We start from the raw sequence: 23,096 nt of genomic DNA on the forward strand, positions 1-23,096 counted from the left end.
GAGTGGGCTTATGGTGACTCATGCTCACCATCATTCCTGATCATCCCCCTCTTAACAGATGGGGAAACTGAGGCTTCAAAAGGTTAACTGACTGGTTCGACAATTTGTAGTAGGTGGTCATTTGGACTTCTGGTGGGATCCTGGTAAGGTCCTTCTGAGGTTTGGGTGGATGAGTGAATGGATGATGCTCAGATAAGTGGTAAGATGAATGGATGAGTGGATGGAGAGATGAGTTTACAGATGGAGAGGTGCAAGGATGGACAAGTGAGTGGGTGGGTGAATGGATACATGGGGAGATAGATGGGTGAAAATGGGACAAGTGGCAGGACTGATGGATGGACGGACAGGAAGGTGGATAGATCAATGCATGCATAGGTGGATGGGTGGATGGATTGATGGGTTGAGAGAGACATGGATGGACAGACAAGTGGGTACATGGATGGATGCACGGGAGGGCGGAATGAATGAATAGAGGCTGGAGGTGGGGGCGGTGATGGATGGAGAATTGGATGGATTTCAAACTCTTCTGAGAATGAATTGGGTCAGCTTGGTTTCCCAGGCAGATTGGTAATGCTCAGTGGAGTCTTGAGTCTCCTTGGGGCAGCCGCATATGGGTGGGGGATCCTTCCCTGAGAAGATGCGTTCCTTATCTGCTTCCCACTTTCTGGACTTAGCTGCTGCTTTTGCAGCCAAATAGTAGCTGTAAGCCAGAGTCCAGGAGCCCAGCCTTTGGCTCACCCCTGCCCTGTCCCCAGCCACTATCAGCACAGGCTTCCTTGTCTTTTCTCTGGACTCTGGCCTGTCACTTTCCCTGTGGGCAGACGCCCACCCACCTCAGCTTGCTCCACTCTGAGTTGTCTTCTTCCCTGGTGCCTTGGGACTGACTTGGGGGCCTGGCTGAGCTGCTCACAGCTCCCTATGTCTGCTGCAGAGTCATAACACCTGTCCCAGCAGCGGCAGCCCAGGAGGCATGGTGGCCGAGCGGCTCTTGCCCCTTCCTTAATTCTTCCCACCACCCCATGTGCTGGGTGCTCCCCGCCACCATGTTACAAGTGAGGAGATCAAGGCTCAAAGAGGTAACTCAGTGAATTAACGAATGACCAGCTCCAGAGCCCACACACCTGGCCTGGCCCCCTCCTTGGCCTCGCTGCCTCCGTCCCTGATGTTGGCAGGTGCACCAGGGGTGGTTCAAGCACCCTGTCCTGGGTTACAGAGGTCTGGGGAGGGAAAGAATGCTGACCCTGGTGTCCCATCCCCTCCCGGGGCCCACCATCCTCTACTGACCCTCAGGCCTCTTCCAAGCCCTGTGATTCCGGTTGGGAAGCTCATGCACCCTCAAGGGCTGCAGCCCCCACTGCCGGTGGATGGATCCCCCTTTGCCCATGGCTGGGAGCTGAAGAAGAGACGAGCCTGCAACGGTCAGCACCTGGCGCTGGGACTTTCCTGTCTGCTTGCTCTCTTTTCTCAGCCTTGGCGCTGGGCCGGTCCAGCCCTGAGTCAGGATGAGCTGGGGCGGATTGAATGAATGACTCAGAACCCCAGGACGTGTGCCAGCCCCACACAGCAGGCTGGCGGGAAGTCCTCTCGGGTGGGGAACCTGAGGGGCTGCCCCTGGGTTTCCCACACTCTGGTGCATCCCCGGCCAGAAGCCCAACTTGACCCTCCTTGCTGCGAGGCGCCGGCTTCCTGAGCGGGGACCTTTGGCCAAAAGGTGCTCAAAGACGTTTCCTCTTTGTAGCCATCGCTGCTCTGGTAGCTCCCGAGTGTTTGGAGATAAATGACATCTCCCGAGAGCAAACGTCCGGCTCTTTGGGGTGGACCCGAAGGAAGTTTTTGCTGCTGTAGCTGGCAGGGCAGGGAAAGGTGCCGTGAGGTGGTAGGAGGGAGGGACCTATTGCCCTGGGGTCTTGGGGTCTTGACCTCTTGACAAGACTGCCTCATCATGTCAGGGCTCACATACAGAGCCCCTGTGCCCCCCCCTCGCCAGGAACCTGTCCCCACATGCGTGGCTGTCACTCGGTTGGAGAAAGTCCCGGCAAAGGTGGTGTCGCTGGAGACAGGGGTGTCCCGTCTGGCAGTAACCCCAGTTCCCACAGGGTCCCCTGTGCCCAGACTAAGCTACCAAGCCTCCTCCTTGTGACCCTGTCCCCTTTTCCATGCTCTGTGCTGCACGTGGGGTAAGAAAAGATCCAGGTATTGGGGTCTGGAAGATAAACCTGGTGTCCAGTCTTGCCTGCTACCTCCTGGCAGTATCATTTGGGGTATAAGCTGAGGCCATCTCTTCCTCTCTCAAAGTCTCCATTTTCACGGTTGTAGACTGGGCTTACCAGACAAATCTCCATGGATTCCCAGGGCTAGGGCTCAGATGCAAAGGACTGAGTGGAAAAGTAAGAAGGATGACTAAATGCAGCGCAGTCACAGTTTTGTAAACTTCAGTAAACACAACGCAAGCCGTGGGTCATTCATCATGGGTACATGTAGGTTAATCAAAGTACAGAAGGCACTTGGGAAAATGACATCAAATACTGGGAGTGAGTGATGGCTCCTGGCTTTTCCTTGAATTTCCCCTGCAAGCCTGTTGCCCCGTGAGTCCTGTCTAAATGTAAGAGCCTCCTTCCTCATGAAAAATGCTGCCGTGGGAGCTGTGGAGAACCTGTTTGGGGCCCCAGGCTTTGTGGGCATGCACTGGGGGCCTAGTTTGCCGTCTCCACTGAGAATCAGACGTGCTTCTGTTTCTGGAACCTGTTCCAGCTCGCTTGGCCATGGCCGGGTGTGCTCGGGAGACCCGGTGGCAGGCACACGCTTTCCTTGCTGTCCAGATGAGGACACTGAAGTGTCATCCTGAAATCACACCCATGCACAAGTTTGTTTCCAAAGATTCCCATGATGAGATGAGAACTGATCATGACACTTCACGATTGCCACTGATGAGAAAAGAAAGCGCTTTGTTTTCCCCTTAGCAATAGCTGGCCTTTGTCACTGAACTAAACAATGCAGTCATATCATTCTTGAAAATCACTTTTCGTGTCCCATTTAGAAAATTCCTGGTATTCTTGTAAGCAGTGGGGACAATCAAATCAATAGGCTGAGCCTCGATCTTGGGTTTCATCCCTATGAAACTTATTCCTGCAAAGAAGAGGATAAGCCTACTTAAAAATATGCATAAGAGTCACCCCCAGGGAACCTCTCTCGTTGCTCAGATGTGGCCTCTCTCTCTAGCCAACTCAGCAGGTAAACTCACTGCCCTCCCCCTTGCGTGGGACATGACTCCCAGGGGTGTAAATCTCCCTGGCAATGTGGGGCAGAAATCCCAGGATGAGCTGGGACCTGGTATCAAGGTATTGAGAAAGCCTTCTTGACCAAAAGGGGGAAGAGAGAAATGAGGCAAAATAAAGTGTCAGTGGCTGAGAGGTTAAGGTTATTCTTATGCACTACAGAGATATCGCTTTTTAGTTTATGGTGTATTGGAGTGGCTGGAGGGAAGTACCTGAAACTAGGGCTGTGTTCCAGTAGCCTTGATTCTTGAAGATGATTGTATAATGATATAATGTTTACAGCCTTGTGTCTGATGCTCCTTTTATCCAGAGTATGGACAAATGAGTAAAAAACATAAGGATAGAAAATAAATAAATAGGGGAGATAAGGAGTAAAATTAATTGGGCAGGTGGAAATACTAGTGGTCAGTGAAGGGAGGGGTATGGGGAAGGGATATAGAGGTTTTTCTTTTTTCTTTTCTTTTGTTTTTCTGGAGAGATGCACGTGTCCTAAAAAAAAGATCACGGTGACGAATCCACCACCACGTGTTGATATTGTGAGCCACTGATCATACACCCTGTGTGGACTGTGTGTGTGAAGATTTGTCACTAAAAATATTAAAAGACAAAAAAAGTGCATCCGAAGTGCCCTCCCGAAAGTGTCCCAGGGCCAGGCAGCGTGGCCCCCAGGGTCAGTCCCGATGGCGCTCCTGGCCAAGGGGGCGCCCCGCGTTCCCCACTCAGTGAGCCTGGCACTCACGGTCACCCGGGGCTGGCCCGCCGCGGTCACAGGTGCTGCCCCTGATGGGTGCCGAGCTCGAACGGACCTCGGCTTTTGGAGCGTGACCCGATCTGTTCCAAGCCATGACTGTCCCTTTCTGCCCCTCTGCCCGATTCAGGTCTGCGTTTGCTCCTGCTGCCGGCAAGGACCCCCTCTCCACCTTCGAGTACCCAGGGCCCAAGCGGAAGCTGTACAGCGCCGTGCCCGGGAGGGTCTTCGTCGTCGTCAAGCCATACCAACCCCAAGTCGAGGGCGAGATCCCCCTTCATCGCGGCGACAGGGTCAAAGGTCAGTGTCCACCAGGGGCGTCAGGGTCTAACCTGACGGCCTCTGCAAGGCCCTCTGTGAAAATACAAGTCTTGGAAAGGACAGAAACGGGGACAGAGAGATGCTTGCCAGCCCCTTGCATTCATTCTTGCAGGAAGCCCCTGCCTGTCCCTGCTGCGGACTCTGGCAGGAAACATAACACACACATCCACAACGAGATTCCGCTGTGGAGGGAGCTAAGAGGGGCAGGTGGGACGTCAGCAGGCGTCGAGCCTTTCCAGCTCTGAGAGCCTCATGAAGACGAGACGTTGGGGCGGGCCCTGGATGGGGTGGAGTTGGGCATTTTGGTGTTGACGGGAGCTGGGAAGGGGTGCCTGGGTGGACCCAGCATTGAGCTGGAGTTCTATAGAGTTCAAAGTCAGGACGTCCACTGGGTGGGAGGCGTGGGTGCTCCCAGTAAAGTCCTGCAGAGTGTGGCTGAAAAGCATTCCAGTGCCAGGGCAAGGAAACCATGAATGCCCAGGCCGAGGAGTTGGGCATTGCTGCATGGTGCCGGAAGCCAGCAATGGCATATCTGGTGGGGTCACGTACTCCAAGGAAGATGGATGCAGGGGATGGCGTGTGCTGGACCGAGGAGGGGGCAGCAGCAGGAACCACGGCCTTCGGTGTGACATCGAGGGAGGGAGTTAGAGAAGAGACAGTTTTGGGCCAGAGGGAGCATGCGAGGACAAGGGGAACTCAGTGGGTAGAGTGGGAAAGGACGTACGGTGAGAGCCCGCTGTGCAGTGGATCTGCCAGTGCAGGACAGAGGGTAGGAGGTATGCCCCTTAGAGGTCCTTAGACCAAGTTTAAGACCTGCCTGCCCACTAACAAGCTGTTGGGCCCGAAAAGCAGTTGTCTCTGTTCCTTTTTCTGGACCGCGCTCTCATCAGGCCAGCTTTACCTGGGTCCATGTAAGTTTCCAATGACAGAATCTAGGGGGAGTTCTCTTTCTTGACTTGTAATATTCCAGCACTCGATGGTATCCAGTAGATCGCCGAGGCTCTGTCCCTTTTCTTTCAAACTTTTTTCTTTATGTAAGAGAATTTCCGTTGGTCTCTTTTCAAATTCACTTACTCTTTCCTCTGAAATATTCCTTTGGCTATTAAATCTATCCTATGAACTTTTTAATTTCAGGAATTATATTTTTAGTTCTAGAATTTCTGAGGATGCATTTTTTTAACTGTTTCTTTTTATCTGCTGAGACTCCCAGTTACTCTTTTGAGAGTTTTATGCATTTGAACAGGTCTTATTTTACATCCCTGTGGAATATTACATCGCTGCTTTGAAATCCTCATCTAGTAATTACCTCTTCTGTGTTCATCCTGGGGTCAGGCCCGGTTTCGTGTCCTTTCCTTGTAGGAATGTGCTCCATTCTCTGTGTTTGTCCTGTGTCCGGTAGTTTTGGGTTGCATTATGGACATTGCGAAGGTGAAGCTGAGATTCTGGCCTTTTCTTTTTTTTCTCCAGTGAACCTCCATCCTTCATTTTGGCAGGTGCTTTTCTTGGCTGGGCTTGAATTGAAAAGTATCGCTTAGGTGGCAGCTCCATACTCGGTGCAGATATTTTCACTTTAGCTGAGCTGCTTCCAGTCTGTTATACACATGCATTGTTTGGCCAGAGATGTGTGGAGACTGAGGTTGGCCAGTCTCTCTCTCAGACTCTTCCCTCGCAGGATTCCCCCACTCTCTTCGAGGCTCATGGTTTCTTGCCTTCTTCTTAGGGCAGAAAGACTGCAGGTCGTTCCCCGTGTCCTCCTTACCACTAGCCCTGCTTTGGGGACTACACTCAACCCAGGTCAAACCATGGAAAAGGGACTTTCTTTCATAGCCACTTCCCGTCTCCTCTCCTCCAGGCAAGCCTGCACACCCACAGAGCCTATCTACTCCCATCCATTTTCCAGAACCTTCCAGTGATTGCTTTCTGCATTATTTTCCAGCTTTATAGCTGTCTTCTCCAGGGAGTGTTTTCTGGTAGGGTCTTAGTCCACTGAACCCATGTAAAAGTCCCTACACTGATCCTATATAGGCAAAGGAATAGTTTTATTAACTTCCAAATATCCTAAAAGTAGAAATGCACATTGTCTGAAATTTTGAATTTCAATAATATAACCCTTAACATGATAGACAGGTTTTTTTCCCGACACGGTAGATAATTTTCATTTGATCCTGCAATAATTGCTTGCAGTGGGGCAGACCTACTAATGGTGTGCAGCCTCACAGCCAGGGGGGCTGCTCTCTGCTTCTCTGCTGTGCTCACACACTTAGCAGGTGTTTGAAACATATTTGCTGAGTGAATTGGCTCCTCTAGACAAGATCCTTTTTTATAATCCAGCAGCCTGCCGAGCCTGTGGGAAACCACCTCCTCCCTTTAATTGCTGCCTGTGTCTGCCCTGCTGCCTCCTGCTGTTCCTTTCTCTCGTTTCCCCAGGCTTCACAGGCTCCTAAGGCCCTGGGAGTGGAGCAGGGAAGCCCCACTGTCTGTCTCTGTCTGAGCTGTCATGCCACTGGCCCATGTGGCTGCAGTGGTCTCCTCCGATCCATGGGCAGAGCTGGGGAGGCTGGGCCAGCAGCACAGGAGCCCTGAGAACTTTCTGGAACACTCACTCAGGAGGCCTCTCTTCTCTGGTCCTTACCCTTCATTGCCTTCCTCTTAGAAAGCGAACAACAGACATGGCTGGCTCATGAGTACCACGCCTGGCAGCAGACACGTCTGAGAGCTGGGGGAAACCAGCGCCCTGTGAATTGGCCGAGTCTGCTGCTCTGGGGGTGGGGAGGCCACCTAAGGGGTGGTTGTCCCCTGCAGAGGTACGGGGCACTGGGCCGAGACCTCTTCTTGTCTCCACCCTGCACCCCAGCTGACTCCACAGCCCCGACACACTCCTCAGGCCGCCCTGCCCAGCCCAGGTCCAAATTCGCCGAGCCCCGTGCATGTAGCCCACCGGGTTCCATCTTTCTGTGCAGCCCCAGGACCGCATGGGGTTTCCCATCAGCCAGTGGCCTTCAGACAGGGCGGGGAGGGGCCTGGGGGTCATCCTGGAGACTCACAGGCTCAGTTACCTTGGTCCATCCACTCCATGTCTTCGGACTTTGTGTCCTTCTCTGTGAACCAGAGATGAGGACAGAAGAGTGGACAGACATAGAGACCAACGTGAGTGAGCACCTGCTGTTACAGGCTGTAAACAACACGTATGTGATCACCTGTAATCCTCTCAGCGCTGAGCAGAAGGTCTTGTCCTGCCTTGGGCTCATGTTAGTGTAGGGAGTGGTGTTAGCAAGCAGCTCAGTGCTAGCAGCTCAGTACTACCAGCTCAATGCTACCAGCTCAATGCTAGCAGCTCAGTACTACCAGCTCAGTGCTACCAGCCCAAGTGAGTTTTTTGGACATATGCAGTATGGCAGGAGCTCTTTTATTTCTTTCTCATGAGAACGGGCACTCACAGGAGCTAGCGGTAAGCCAGTGCAGTGTATGGGAGCGCTCAGGCTCCTTTCGTCTCGGTTCCTAATGCCAAGGGGTCCCTTCCACCATTCACCATTGGCTGAACACTTAGGGCTTACAGTCTAGTCTCGGATACTAGCCAAGTGATAGGTGAGTTTTCTATACCTTATTATCATAATTATTTATTTACTTTTTGACCAATCACAGATTAGGATAGGTCGAGTCCCTAATTTGCATATCTAACTGCCCATATATAGAGGGGATCAGTTGAGCAAGTTTTATGCCCTGAGCCCCCATCGTATTCTAGTACTGGTGCAGTTTAGGGGGCCGTGGGCCAGATTAGGAGGTCGAGACTTAAACCAAGGGGCTTCCATACTTCCTTTTTTGAGTGGGAAGAGTCCACCACCCCTTACCTTAGGAAATGCCCCCACTGTCCCCTGGGGCTCAGGTCCTAGGTCTGCCCAGCCTAGCACTCTCTCCCTCCCTCAGTGCTGCTCTTGCTGGCCCTTGGCTTTTCTTTTCTTGCCGGCTTCACTTGACCATTTCCGAGGTAGTGGACGCAAACTGCCTGGAGAGATGAGAGACATATCCACGCGTCCCTCTGTGGATGTTTGGTGTTGTCCCCAGGGGTCACTGAGTATCGGGGCTCCAGTAGCGTGGGGGGCCAGGCGAGCAGGGGAAGGAGCCAGAGGCTCTGCCACCCTGGGGTCCCTCATGGGACGTGGGCAGCACTGGCTGCCTTGTTTGGCCCCCAGAAGCCAGGCCTGCTCCAGGGCTTCTTGGGAGGGGGCTGCTGCTGGAGTAGCTGGCGGGGTGGGAGGAGCTGGGCGCGGAGCATCCGAGCTGGAGGCTATGCCCAGGTGACCGCATGGGGTGCTGCAGAGATGAGGAGGTGAGGGCCCTCTTTTGTGCCCTCCTGTCATCCCCCATTGGCTTTGGGGTGCCACAGAGTGTGGGGCAACCTTCTGGGCTGGCCAGCTCCGGGTGGGGAGGGGCAGTCCCTGGGAGTGGGGTTGGCCTTGAACACTTATCAGCCAGTGTCCTGGTGGCTGGCGGGGGGTACCGCGGGGGGCCCAGGTGAGCACTGGGAGTGCAGCGAGTGGACAGCTGTCAGCACTGGGTGTCCAGCATGGCTCAGGACCGTGGCACGAGGTGGGCTGGGTGGGGGATCCAGACAGAGGTAGAGGGGGCCTTCCAGGGGCGGGGGCCAAGTGAGCCCCTGTGGCCGAGGAGAGTGAGCATCTGGGGCTGTGGACTCCAGTTGGTCTAGTGATGGAGATGTGGACATGCTTGTCCTGGTGGCCCCTCCTTCCTTCCCAGATGCCCAGAGTGGACGGCTGTGTCCCCCTCTGTGCCCCACACGGCCGGCCCTCCAGGTTCCATGGGGCCACCCGGGGCTGCCCTGGATGCTTCCTGAGCCACCTGTGCTGCTGATGTCATCTCCCGGGAGCTGGCGGGGTGGGGCAGAGGGCGTCTCGCCCAGGAAGACGGGGCTGGGGGAGGGTCTCAGCATCAGAGCTAGGAGAGGCGGGCAACTTGCTGGGGTATGTGTATGTCTGAGTTTGTCCATGTGTGAGTGTGTGTGAGCACATGTCTGCTTGTGTGTCTGTGTATGCACGTGTGTGTATGTCTGGGTGTGTGCATGTTTGTGAGTGCATCTGTGTGTGTGTGTCTATGTGTGCCTGGATGTGTGTGTGTAGCTGTGTGTGTCTGCCTGTGTCTGTGTGTGTGTGTGCATCTAGATGTGTGTAAATGTTTGTCTGTGTATGTGAGCATGTGTATATCTGTGTGTGCCTGTGTGTATATGTGTATTTGTGTATGTGTCTGTGTGTGTCTGTGTCTGTGTGTGAGCATGTGTGTCTATGTGTCCATGTGTGTCCGTGTGTGTGAACATTTGTGTCTGTGTGTCCATGTGTGTGAGCATGTGTCTCTCTGTGTGAGCATGTGTGTCTCTCTGTGTCCATGTGTGTCTCTGTGTGTGTGAGCATGTGTGTCTATGTGTCCATGTGTGTCCGTGTGTGTGAGCATGTGTCTCTGTGTGTGTCTGTATGAGCATGTGCGTCTCTGTGTATGTCTGTGTGTGTGTGTCTGTGTGTGTGTTACATCTGTGTGTGTGTGTGTCCGTGTGTGTGAGCATGTGTCTCTGTGTGTGTCTGTATGAGCATGTGCGTCTCTGTGTGTGTCTGTGTGTGTGTGTCCGTGTGTGTGAACTGAGTGTGGGAGGCAGGCGCACAGTCCCTAGAGCGAGGCGGCCCCCAGCCCTCCTTGTCTGGTCCTGCCGGCACCCTTGAGCCGAGACCTGGGCCTGGGGCTCCCTGGGGTGTGAACCGCACAGCGTGGAGGGGTGCGAGGAGGCAGTGTGGGCACTGGCTAAAGGCAGTGGGGGTTCTGGGGTGCCCCACCCAGCAGGGGTCCAGGGCCTTGAGGAGCTCGCCCTGCAGGGGGGTGGCTGCTCTAGGACACCCCCCCAACCCAGCGGCTGCTCTGGGTTCCCCCTTTCCCCCCACCCCCCACCCAGCGGCTGCTCTGGGTTCCCCCTTTCCCCTCACCCGCACCCAGCGGCTGCTCTGGGTTCCTCCTGCACCCTCACACCCAGCAGCTGCTCTGGTGCGTGCGGGGACAGGACATGCAGGAGGTGTGCTGTGCAGGTCGGAGAGCAGGGTCCTGGAGGGCAGTGACAGGTAGGGAGTGCACTCACAGAGGCCCCAGATTGCAGCCTGGGCGAGAGGAAGGTTGAAGAGAAGGCGGAAGGCGGGCACCAGCGGATTTGGGAAGAGCAGGAGAGCCCCACGTCCGAGCTGATGAGCTCAAGGTGACGTGGGACTTGGTGTCCCTGGTCAGCGACTGAGTGGGGGAGGGGAGCCGGGATCCGCGAGGCCCCAGGGACACGATGCAGAGAGGCCCCGGGAGTCCATGGGAGACAGCGGGGGGTGAATCTACACCCCTCACCTCGCACCGCACCCCAACAGCTCTTGAGATTTCACCCCCTCCCATGTCCGGGATCCCGTGTGCCAGCGCCCATGCTGTGGGAGTGGGGTGTGCACAGAGCTGGGCTGTCTCCCACTGGGAGCAGGGACGAGGGAGCTCAGGTCAGAAACTCACACCTGCAAGGCGCGACGGCAAAGGGCAGTGCTCTGCCAGCAGGTATGAGGGGCTGTGCAGGCCCTTTGTGCACAGCTGGCTGAGTCCCCTTAGCTGGCGGCCACTGGCGTCCCTCGACCTGCCTGACTGTCCGAGGTGGGTGATGGCCCTCCTGTGCCCACAGAGCCGCTCTGGGAGCTCTGTCAGGAGGTGGGGGCCTGAGACAGCTCCCCCCAGCTGTGACCAGTCCAAGGCAGGCCCCACCCATGTGTCGGACCCCAGCTCTGTCCTGTCTGATCTCCGCTCAGTGCCGTGCACTGGGAAAGTGTGCCCCCAGCATCTCTGATTCCTGTAGCGAGGGTGAGCAGGTGACCCTCCCTTCTCTTAAATTCCAGGGTCCTGTGTCCCCTGCAGGCATAGGCACTCCCTCCCCACCAACTCCCTGCTGGTTAACCTCCGCAGGGGAAAGGTACTGACCTCCGGGGCAGAGACGTCCATCAGAGCTATACGACTAGGGCCTCAGTTTCTCAGTCTGCGCTCCCTGAAGTACCTGCGTGGGAGTCGCGTGGACGAGCCCCTGCCCACTCCCCACCCCGCCCACTCCCCACCCCCAGCTCTGCAGAACCCGAACCCTGAGGGTGGGGCCCAGGAGCCTGCGTGGTTAAGCTCCTGGCGATTTTGCAGAGTTTCTCTTTGCTACAGAGTATGGGTCCCTTGCAGGCCAGGACCGTGTCCCATTTTTCTCTGTTTCCATAGCACCTGGTACAGCACTTGGAGTGAGAGAGGTGATGGATGGATGGACGACAAACAGTGGTGAATAGATTAGTGGATGGATGGGTAAATGGATGGATAGATGAGTGAACGGGTGGGTGAATAAGTGAGTGGGTGAATAAGTGGGTGGATGGATGGATGGATTATTGGATAGATGGGTGGATAGACAGATGTATAGATTAGTGGATGGCTGGCTGGCTGAGTGGATGTGTGGGTGAATACATGAGTAAATCCACCGATAAATGAACGACTGAAAGAGTTCCTAAACTGTCGAGTATAACGTTTCCCCATATCCTTTCACACCTCCGTGCATCTGTCCTGCCCTTTTGCTCAGGCCATCAGCTGTGCCCAGATGTCTCCCCATCTGCTCCTCATTTGAGATTCAGCTGGCATGTCCCTTTCTGTCTGAGTCCCCCTCTTGCCTCTGCCCTTTGGCTCCAGGCTGCTGGTGCCTCTGAGGTGGCACAAATCACACTCGACTGTGGTTATTTTCTGGGACTCATTTATTTCACCAACATTCTGAGCCCCTATGAGCTCCAGGCCATGTGTGCGGCCTGAGGAAGCACCAAGGGTTTCCCTGCTTGCCAGGAACCCTTTCTAGTGTTGTAGGCAAGAGAAAGAAGTCCAAGATACAGCATTGCATGGGCCGTGAGGCCGGGGCCAGTGGTGCTCAGAAGGCATGGGCAAAGGGCCCCCCGACCAGGTGACGTGTGAACAGAGTGTTGGAAAGTGCACAAGAAGTGGGCGGCCGAAGGGGTTGGAATGAGTAGGCCTGGGGACACTGAGGACACTGGACACAGGACAAGCAGGATGGGCATTGGGCAGTTGGGTGTGGCTGGGGGCTGGGAGGAGCCAGCTGAGGAGGCCAGTGCAGCTGACCCAAGACGATGGTCTTCCCTGAGCGCCGTGGGCAGCCGTGCCCAGGCAGGGAGTCTGCCCCTTGACCATTGCAGGGCCTGGCTGATGGGGCAGGTTAGAGGCAACGAGACCAGGACGGGGCTGCCCCTTTCCAGGTGGCAGCAATTGGGACAGGAACGGAAGGCGGTAGCAGTGGGGCTGGCAGCAAAGCACTGTATCTGGAGAATGTCATGAGCTAGAATTGTCTGGGTGTTGGGAAGACTAATTGTGAAAGGTGATGAAGAAAAGGGGCCAGAGTTTCTGACCAGGGCCACCAGTGGGTGGACAGTGATGCCATTTTCTAATCACAAGGTCTGATAGCCAAGGTGCTTTATTCAGTTTTGGAAACGTGGGGTGGGGAGGCCACTCAATTGACACCCCGAGAAGGCCACCTGTGAGATTGTGACCTTGGCAGAGAGGACTGAGCCCCATCTGAGTACCTGGTGTTTAAGCTTCAGGGAAGCCAGGGGAATAAATCAGCTTCCCAGGAAGGATCCTATGGAGCGAGAAGGGGAGGGGGAGCAGGTGGCACCATCTCTGTGTGGCCACCCAGACCCAGGTCGGTCCTTGGAAAATGTCAGCCAAAGATGCGTGAATGCAGGAAGCCCAGGCCGGCTTGGAGTTGAAGATGATCCTGGGGTTTGTACCAAACAGATGGGTTCGGTGGAGAGAGAAAGAGGGACCCAGATGTTCTCCCCGCTCCTCACTCACCTGCACTCAGGTAGGTCCATCCTCGAGGCCTTGACAGGTGTCCTGCACCCAGGTAGAGTGGAATGGGACTGAAGCGGGCTGGGTGGGGGATATTCCCCCACCTGTTGCTGAGACAGCCCCTGCCAGGGCCCCTGGACTCTGTGGAGCTGATATGGTACATGTCGTTCTTGTTGTTCTCCGATTTACAAGAGATGGCTGTGAGTTGTTGAGGGGAGTCACCCAGAGTGACACCAGCAGAGGGAGTGCTAGGCCGGGCAATTTTCTCCCTTTAGTCCATGCTGTCATCTCGGGGAGCACATCAGGCTTACAGAAGGTTGGTGGAAATGCCATTCGTTCTCAGAGATGCTTAAATTCTTCCATATTGAAATAGATGTGGCGTCAGGATGGTCCTTTCTGCCAGCAGGGCTCCCAGAGACCCCAGGTCATGCTGTGTATGCCCCCTCCCCAGTGGTAAAAAGCATTGGGTGCAGCACTTTCACCCCTTCTCTAGGCAGTTGTTCAAAGGGGCGCCTCTGCCCAGGGCTGTCCCCCAGTCTCCTGAGGACCGTCGATTGCTGCCCCCTTGCCCTGGCTCCCACAGTCTTCCCTCTGCCCCTCAGGATTGGTGGGGGTGGGTCTCATTCCCCACTTTGTGTTGAAGTTACTGGGGTCTATTGATTGTCCCCGCCAAGTCTGGGCTCCCAAGGTGGGACTCTAGGAGTCACTGAGGTCACAGAGTGGACAGGGTGTCCCGGGGCCCCTCCATGTCCTGTAGAAGGCTTCCATCGGCTAACTCCCAGCCCAGTGCGCTTTCAGGCTCCTCTCAATGAAGAGGACTCCTCTCTGTCCTCCATAGCTTCTTAATAGAGTATGAGATACTTAATGACTTGAATCAACAATTTATGGGTGAGCCAAGCTGAACTCCCCCTCCCTGCCCTCCTTCAAGGTCAACTGCATTCAAGTGTTTCCACCAGGAAGGCCAGCCAAGCTTGCCCTGGAGAAAGTGGGTAGAGGCCACACCCCGTGTCTGCAAGCTTACATGCTTGTCATGGCCCAGTCAATGGACCTCCCACCAGAGGGTCTTTGCTTAAATCCTTGGTTTAAGCAGATTGTGCCCCACATGGGACCCTGGAGTCTTAGCTCCACTCTTCTCCCCATCCCTACACATATGCGCGCATGCACACACACACACACACACACACACACACACACACGGACCATAGCTACCATTAGTCCATCCAGGAACCCAGGACTCGCCCCTGGTCCTCCCCACCTCCCTTGCCCTCCTCTGCCCCCACCGCCCATGCTCTCTCCTGCATGGAGCTGAAGCCCGACGCAGCAAAGGTTCCCTGGATCAGGTCATTCCTTTCAGTACATGGTCTCTGCTTCATCGTGTTTCCCTCTCTGCTCTCAAGCCAGTTGTAAAAGGCCTTTCACCTCTTTCTCTTGGTCTCATAACAACCGCATAGGAGTGTTTGATGTCGGTTAAACATGGAACTGGGATGTGTCATCCCAGAGAGTCGAATCTGGAAGGAAGCTGGTACGAGTGACGAGCCCTAAGCCATGCTCGGTCAACACACAAGCTGAACATTGACGTTCTCCATGACCTATGGCGAGACGCAGGCACTGAGTAGCTTTCCCAAGGACCTCTTAGACGAAATGTGGAGGGCCCATCGAAAAACAGGCCAGGCTCTTCCTGAGCCGTTCTCTCTTCCTCTGGCCCTTTTAGAAACAGCCAGAATGGCTGTTGGCAGCAGAGAAAAGGAAAGTACAGGTCCCTTCCCGGAGTTGGCCGGGTTGACACCTGGCAGGTCACTGGCCTTCATCGCTGGGTCAGCTCCAAGATGACCCTCTCGGCTTCCAGATTCTATTGGGGGATGTGCATTCCACTTAGGGTTTCTAAGGGACCAGCACAGATTGTTGGAGGAAATTGCTTGAAGCAGTTGCAGTTGCTACTGGTCAGCTGGGAGATGGCTTGTCTCTTTCACTTAGGTCATTTCTTCAAGTTATTGGGCAAGAGCTTATAAAACTGATGTTTTCTGTTCTGTTGACTTTCAAAAAAGTATGGTCCGAGCCGTTCTTTATCTGACCTTTGAGATTAAACTGAGGAGTAGGAGAAGGCACTCTGTTTCCCAGTCCCCTTTCAGCAGTCCTGGTGACTTCAGATTAAAAGAAGATTAAAATGTTTGGAGAGTGTATCGATTTCCCTGTGACACAGCCACATTTGGAGGCAGTGCGGCCGTGTGGCACCCCCAGCCAGCACCAAAGGCCCCAAAGAACATACCCACCCCCTCTGCCTTCCACTGAGAGTTCTGCCTTTATGTCCAGAGAATTTGCCAATATAATGCCGTGGCCAGCATCTGGGTCCCATGAGGTCATGCCCCAAAGTGTCTCTTTGGGCTTAGCTTCATCTTCCCTGTTTATCGTCTGTCAAGTTGAAAACCAAATGCACCGATGAAGAGGATAGGGCCTTCCATGCTGAGCCCAAGCACAGGAAAAAGCGGCTGTGCTGTAAAAGGCTTGGGTTGTCCACCCCCTGCATGTTCCAAAGAAAAGCCTCGTCCTTGCAGTGCTCCTGGGAGGCCACCTCCGTGCCTTTACAACATCCTACTTAGGAGAGCTTCTTAATGGAGCTCTGAGGCCATGCCCCATCATCTGTGCTGACAGTGGTCGGCTCGGGAGGGGCTGGAGAGCTCAGGCCAGCCTCCTGGGCGGTCAGCTAGGCCGACAGGACTTGGCTCCCAGTAAAAACCCTGCCCACTGAAGCTCAGGCGAGCTTGAACCCGAGAGTGGTGGCAGGCCAGGGACCTGCCCACTTGCCGTCCCGTGGGTGCATGTTGGAACACATCCTTGTGGGAGAAAAAAGCACTGTCCGTCTGATTCCCTGGGAGAGCTGGAAGCCCCCACCTCGTCTCTCCTGGCCTCTGCCCCATGCTCCTTTTTCTGATGCTGATTTAACTGTCTCCTTTCGCTGTTACAAGCTGTGATTTTTGGGGGGCTGCATGGTTCAAGAATGGAATCCGGGTCTCCAGCATCGAAGGCGGGCATTCCAACCACTGAACCACCCGTACCCCCACAAGCTATGATTTTACTTAGTGACTTTGCTGTGATCCCCGAGTCCTTGTAGAAATCACTGAATCTGGGGGTGGTCCCACTGAATCTTTGGGACCCACCATAGGCATTGTGCAGACTAAGCCATTGGGGCTTTTCATTCATTCATTAACAATCCACTGAGGGCCTCCCGTGGGCCGTCGCTCAGTCCAAGGGGGGAGGCCTAAGCCCCAGACGTGGCAACCCCCATGGACGTGCAGGCTGGTCCATGCCATTCCTGCAAAGCCTACCTTTGTGCCCCCAACCGGGGTGGCGGGAGGGGAGCTGTGGGACATGGGTCATTTCCTGCAGCCTGGCCTTGAAAACTTGGGGTCCAGAAGTTGACATCGAGAAGAATGTCCTTGACAATGAACTGACCCCTGCGGCGTGTTTCCTGACTGCACCGCCACGGGCCCTGCACAGCATGGCGGCAGGTAGACCAGTAGGCTCGCCGTCCCAGCCCTCACTCCACAGGGTGGACTTACAAGGCCGCATCTGGCTGCCAAACCCTTCTCTCTAAAGGGAGTTTTGGTTTTAATTTCACCGAAAGTCAGGAGGAAATCCCTGCTTCTTGTCAGTGCTGACATAATTAATAGGATCTTTATTTGTAAGGCAGCAAGAGAAAGGGCCAGATGTCAGAGAGGCTGACGTCGACCACAGAAATCTGTCCATCTAGCCCTTTCGTTGCAAGGCGAGTCATGTCCCACAGCCCTCGGATGGCACTTGCGCTGCCTTTCCGTCTTCTGCTCTGAAGTCCCCTTCCTCGAACTGCTTCCCTCCAGCCCTCCCCAGCTCAGGAGAGCCGGGCATGACCTCCTCGCCCGTGTCCCCCTCTTCTACACCTGAGATGATTGACAGTGTCAGTGTCCAGTTACCTTGCCCTCTGCCTCATTCGGGACACGGAGATACGGTCCTCAGCAGCCACGTACCTCAGGATGGAAGTCTGGAGACGTAGGGATCAAAGGACTGCTGTGCAGTCTCACTCTCCCCTTGGTCCACTGGCTTCTCCCTCTGTAATGCCTTTTCAGGGCCTGTTGGCCAGGCAGGCTGTGTGCCCACCGCCAAAAGAGGTGCTGCCTTGTCACAGGCAGGTGGACCACAGCTGCCACTACACAGGGCTGGCCCGGACCACCGGGCACCAGCTCCCTTTGCCTAGCCCCCTTCCTCCCGCCCTCTGTGTCCCTTTCATCTAACACCTGTTTTTTGTTTTTTTCCCTATGTTGCATGGGCAGGTACCGGGAAGCAAACCCGGGTCTCCAGCATGGCAGACGAGAACTCTGCCACTGAGCCACCATCACGCCGCCCCATCTAACTCTCCTGTTTCCTCTTGTCTGTAGTTCTGAGCATCGGCGAAGGGGGCTTCTGGGAAGGCAGCGCCCGCGGCCACATCGGGTGGTTTCCGGCTGAGTGTGTGGAAGAGGTGCAGTGCAAACCGAAGGACATCCAGGCGGGTAAGCAGGCGCCATGCTGCGCTCCAGCCTGGTCTCTTTGGGCTCCCCGCAGCCCTGCGTTCCGTGTCATCGGGTGTGATGCACGTGGCTTACGTTGGATTTGCATGTTGGATGTCGTGGAATGAGGCTGAGTTTGAAAACAAGGACTTCTCTAGATCACGGAAGGCAGGTGGCTTGATGAGATGCCACCGGGCTCGGTTCAAACCAGAAATCCCTTACCAGACCGTGTGGTGCCTTTCAGCTGAAAGGCAGCTTGGTACACTTTCCACAGAACTTGGCTTACGTGGTCTAGCAGTTGAGAAGACTTCTTTTGGGTTGGTTACATGTGTGGCCTCTTACGATGATGTTAGAAAACCGCAGCTCTGCATTTACAGAGCAGACCTCCCCATGCCCACCCTGAGAACTGTATGATTCGAAGGCCTCGATAAAAACTGCTCCAGAGCTCAGTGTTAACGATGGAAAATCATTCCAGCATCTCTCTTAGAACTCCCAAATATAGCACTTACTGAAAAGTGTTTTAAAATTGATTGCCAAAAGATTGAATTCATTAAATTGTGAAGATGAGGCCACGTATATAAAAATGTATCAAGAGAAAAATATATGGGTGTTGGGGAAAAATGAAACCTGAGTGTCTTCCAAGAAGAAATGGGTCCAAATGTGAGCTGTTTCTGGATTTGGGTAGACGCTCAGACTCAGAATGCATGTGTAAGGAGCAGCTGAATACACTTGTGGTCGGTGACTTTGCTACTTTTCCTTGAATCAGACCCCGTGGCCTCTGAGGTCTGCTCAGATGTGACCTTCGCTGCATTGAGGTTTCCAGCTTAGATGCTCACCTCATGGCCTCTACCCCATGCCTTGCTGAGGCTAGCACAGGCTGGAGGAGAGGTTCAAAAGCACACTCTAGAAAACACAGTGGTTCTCTCTTGGATCTGGCTGGCTTTGCACTGCCACCAGTTACCCTTTGAGGCACCTTGATTTTGAGAGGACATCCATCTGTGCTGAGCTTTTCTGCTGTTGAGTCTCTATTCGGCCTCCTGGACCAAAAGGGAAACATCCCATTTGCCATATTGCAGGGGTGCTGAGGTAAGGGATTTCCCAAACTTAGCCTTGAAAGAGAAGACCGGAACATGTGGTGCCAGCCTGCTCCTCTACAGAGGTTGGCTGGGTGGCTCGATGGTCAGGCAGAGAGGGCATCTTTTTCTGAAAGTAGTGATGGGATACTAGGTCCCTAGGACATGCTGGAAACTCCTGGCCCCTCCAACGCCCATCTCCTCCTGGTCTCCGCCCACCCTCCCCTGCCCCAAACTCTCTTACTGGAGAGGGGCAAAGCCTTGGTCTGTGAGCTTACCATTCCCCGAGGTTCCTTCTCCTACCAACCACACATGGTAGATCATGAACTCAGGAACTGTACTTGTATCTTAGAGGGCTACGAGTCAGAGGAGAAAGGCCTGCCCTGTAACTTGGCATGATGTGAGGTTCACCACGGACACAGCATAAAGGAGATCGAGTTTGACTGATAGGGTAGGGAGGATTCCAGAGCAGTCCCTATTGGGTTCTGTTTGCCCTTGGGCTTTCTATGGGTGTGGGTTAGTGTTCCTCTTTTACTATTTTTAGAGAGGTATAATTTGCATACAGTAAAATACAAAGGTTAAGGACCTTGTTTGTTGTGTTCTGACAAATGTGTACACCTGTGTCGCTAGTTGCAATTAAGGTATAAAACATCTTCATCCCTCTAGCAAGTTCTCTTGAGCTGCCCTCCAGCCATCCTCCCACCCACCGCCACCGCGATTCTGATTTCTGCCACCATAGCCTTATTTTCCCTTTGGTTGTATTTCCTGTGGAACCGTATGGTATGTGCCGTTGTGCCTGGCTTCTTCCACTCAACACAATGTCTGTGACATTCACCCATGTTGTTGTGGTTATCAGGAGCTTGTAATTTTTTAGCACTAAATCGTATACTGTTTTATAGCCGTGCCATAGTTTACTTCTTCGCTCTCCTGATGATGGACATATGGGTTGTTTCTCAATTTTGGTTAATATTAATGAAGCCGCTTGCCATGAACAGTTTTGTGTATGTTTTTCTGCAGACCTTATATTCCTATTTCTCTTGTGAAAATACTCAGGTGTAGAACTGCAGGGTCATATTTTAGGGGGGTGTTCACTTTTATAAGAAACTGCCACACGGTTCCCCAAAGTGTCTGGACCGCGCTGTACTCCTGCCAGCAGCAGGTGAGTTCCGGTCACTCCACTCTCTCACCAACGTTTGATAATGTCACTCTCTTTCGGTTCAGCCACTGTGATGGGTGTGGTTTTAATCTGCATTTTCCTGAATACTCTGGCTGTTCAGCACCTTTTTGTATGCCTACTGGCTGTATGTGTTGCTTATTTTGTAAGGTAGTTGTTCAAGTCTTTTCCTTATTTTTAATTGGGCTATCTTTTCATTATAGGAGTTCTTTATCTATTCTGCTCGTCAGTCCTTTGTCGGACGGATTTTGCATAAACTTTTCCCAGTCTGTGACTTGCCTTTTCATTTTCCAACTCTGTAGATGGGTTTTTTAAAAAATTCTAAATGAAGCCCAACATCCACTTTTTTCTTTTATGGCTTCTTATACCATCACTCCTTTTGATGTGGAGAAAGCTTACAATTAACAGACTTTAAAAATACATAGATTCCAGACAGTTTTATAAAATATGTCGTTTTGATGTTTCTATCCAGCAAACTTGCTCTATAAGAGAAAAAACTCAGCCGTGTTTGAGCCTGCGGTATGTCCTTTCTTTTGTTGGGCACCACACTTCCTATTGTGAAATGTGTATTTCTCTAGTAATCCCCATTCATTGTACATCTAATGTAATAAGCCAGTGATGCCAGGAACGAACAACTCAGCAAAGAAATGACTGCTCAGGACCACAGCCAAAGTCCCTCAGGCTTGGACTTTGTGCCATCAGTAGGGTGAAACGAATTATCACCACCTTACTGCAGACATTTGAGGCTAGGGGAAAATCATAGCAAAAAGAAAATGGTGGCCCTGGTTCATTGGCAGATTAAATTACATCATCTCCGTTCCCTAAAGAGTTTGGCAGTTTGGCCTTCAATAGCTGCAGCTTCTGCCCACCTTAATCCCAATTCTCACGTCCAAGGACTGTATAGGTTTATAGTAGTTTACAGTTTCTAAGCAGTTTTTGGACACGGTCCCTCGTCCAACCTTGTGGGGTAAGCAGGGCAGGACTTAGCATCCCCGTTTTGCACGTGCACACCCCACACCTCCGCGAGGCTGCCCTGGACTCCAGGCCTGCTCCCTGAATTTCAAAATGAGGCCCAGCCAGAAGCAGCCCAGCGTGGCTGCAAGGAGGACAGGACGGCAGGACAGGCGAAGCACAGATGCGAGCGCCGTAATCCCACTGCACTGCCGTGGGCACCGTGGGGTCCTCTTGCTTGTGTGCCAGTCGTACTTCCTGTGCTGCTGGATTTCTGGCCCAGGGCTCTTCTCCAGGGCATCAGTGCTTGTTGGCTGATGGCAAGACCCCCCATCTCTCAGCCCTTTACCCAGAAACAGCCAGTCCCTAAGAGGGCAGAGGGGTTTGTGTGTTCTTTCCTCATCCCCAGAAAATGAGAAATAAAGCCCATCCTTTGGTTGGGTTGCCAGTGCCCCATTTGGGAGCAAACCCCCAGCCCTCTGTGGCGGGTCCATTTCACCACAGCCCCTGGGCCAGAGCCTTAGGGAGCGAGCCTGCCCTGCCTCCTAGAACCCCCCGTCCCGAGGGTCTGCTCTGGGCACCTCCCCAGGCTGGGCTGCGGACCTCTCGAGGCCTCTCCCCAGGACTCCCTTGCACCTCCACAAACACGTCCACCCCATCGGGTGCCCCAGGCAAACACGAGGCCGCCTCACCTGTCCCGGGGGAGCCCTGAGAGGCGGGAGGAGTGGTGCTTTATTGGAGAACACATGTCCTATTGCTGAGCACTGTCTGAGTGGACAATGAAGAATGAAGGGGTTTTGAGGGCCCAGGGGCCAGCTGGCTGGAAAGGAGCAGAGGGGGCTTTGGGAGAGAGAACGGTAAAGGGATGCAGCAGAACTTTGGGGCATGTTTAGAGCACAAAGATTTAAAACAAAGATTTGCTCCAACGTCTGAATTAGCATCTCCCCTCGCTTTACCCCAAAACTTCTAGCAAGGCTCTTCACATGTCCTCGAGGTTTGGCGGGGGGTGGATGGCCTGTGGACTCAGGGCAGGAGGGGTCCAGACGCAGCGTTGCCGGGAGCTGGTCCTAGCACTGCAACCTCTCTGCAGGCACCCAGCTGGCCTGGCCACAGCCCGCTGGTCTCCTACCCCCTCCCTGCCACCCCAGAGGCTTGGGGGCTACCCAGGAATGTGGGCTAGGCTGGGAAGAGGCATCCTATCCCTTCCTGGCAGCCGTGCTCACAGCTGGTGCCTGGGCACACAGGCCTCAGGGTATCTTACTGCTGTCCAGGACAATCCATGGACTGAGTGCTGACGATCCAGATAGCGGATGGCATGTGCTCAGGCCTCCAGACCCAGACAGCTGCGTCTGTGTGCCTCGGTCTCTTCCTGCACTCGCTGAGTGCTCCCTCGGGCTCACAAGCGTGTACCTACCTCCAAGGGGCCAGAGGCCCTCCAGGGACACTGAGCATGGTCAGGACAGCCATTCCTACCAGGGCAGAGGCTCGCAGCACTGGGGCTTGGGATGGCCATGGGCACACACCTCCAGAATTGAAATACTGCTGTGATGGCATCCCAGGAGTGGCTTGGCTCTGCCAGCCTCCACCCCTTTTGTCACTGGTGGGGTGTGGCTGTGAGAACCCCTGCTTTTTGGGTGGAAAATATTTCCTACTCATGGTCTCACTGGGTCCGACCCCAGCTCCTGAGAGGGTGGACGGACACCCGCCAGCCCGTTTTTGGGTCAGGGCACTGACGTGCAGGGACGTCATGTCTCTGATCTGCAGCCAAGGCACAATCAGGGCTCGGGGTTCCCGGGGCTCCCTCCAGCCCCCTCTGCCCGCCATGTGCCAAGTGAGGGGCCTGGCGTGGGTGAATGGGGAAACCCACTTCCATCGTGCAGCCTTCGGTGCCGTCACCGCTTTGCTTCCGAGGCACTCTTGCTCCCGGAATGTTCAAACGACAACCTGTTCCCTCCCCAGGCTTTTCCCTTCCTGCCTCCATCTGCCATTCCAGCCCTGTGTCCCGAACCCTCCAAGCCCTGCCTCTGCTGGTCTGCACGCGCTGCCCAGGTGACCTCATAGAGTCTCTCAGTGGGTTCCAAGAGGTGGGCGTCCAGGAAACGATTTCATAGTTATACTCAGAATACAGCAGTGAATGTCATT

The 23,096-nt window shown here is 54.2% G+C and overlaps 1 protein-coding gene across 4 annotated transcripts in view; it reads left to right on the forward strand.

The window, feature by feature from the left end:
• The window catches only part of SHANK2 (SH3 and multiple ankyrin repeat domains 2), a 630,917-nt gene that overhangs the window by 344,392 nt on the left and 263,429 nt on the right, over positions 1 to 23,096 (forward strand). For all 4 annotated transcript variants that reach the window (XM_077115405.1, XM_077115406.1, XM_077115407.1 and 1 more), the window contains 2 exons: positions 4,154 to 4,323; positions 17,646 to 17,759. In XM_077115405.1, the coding sequence (XP_076971520.1) occupies positions 4,154 to 4,323; positions 17,646 to 17,759 (284 nt within the window). The remainder of the gene's footprint in view (positions 1 to 4,153; positions 4,324 to 17,645; positions 17,760 to 23,096) is intronic.

The sequence above is a fragment of the Tamandua tetradactyla genome, chromosome 9 (assembly GCF_023851605.1).
Source record: "Tamandua tetradactyla isolate mTamTet1 chromosome 9, mTamTet1.pri, whole genome shotgun sequence".
Lineage (NCBI taxonomy): Eukaryota > Metazoa > Chordata > Mammalia > Pilosa > Myrmecophagidae > Tamandua > Tamandua tetradactyla.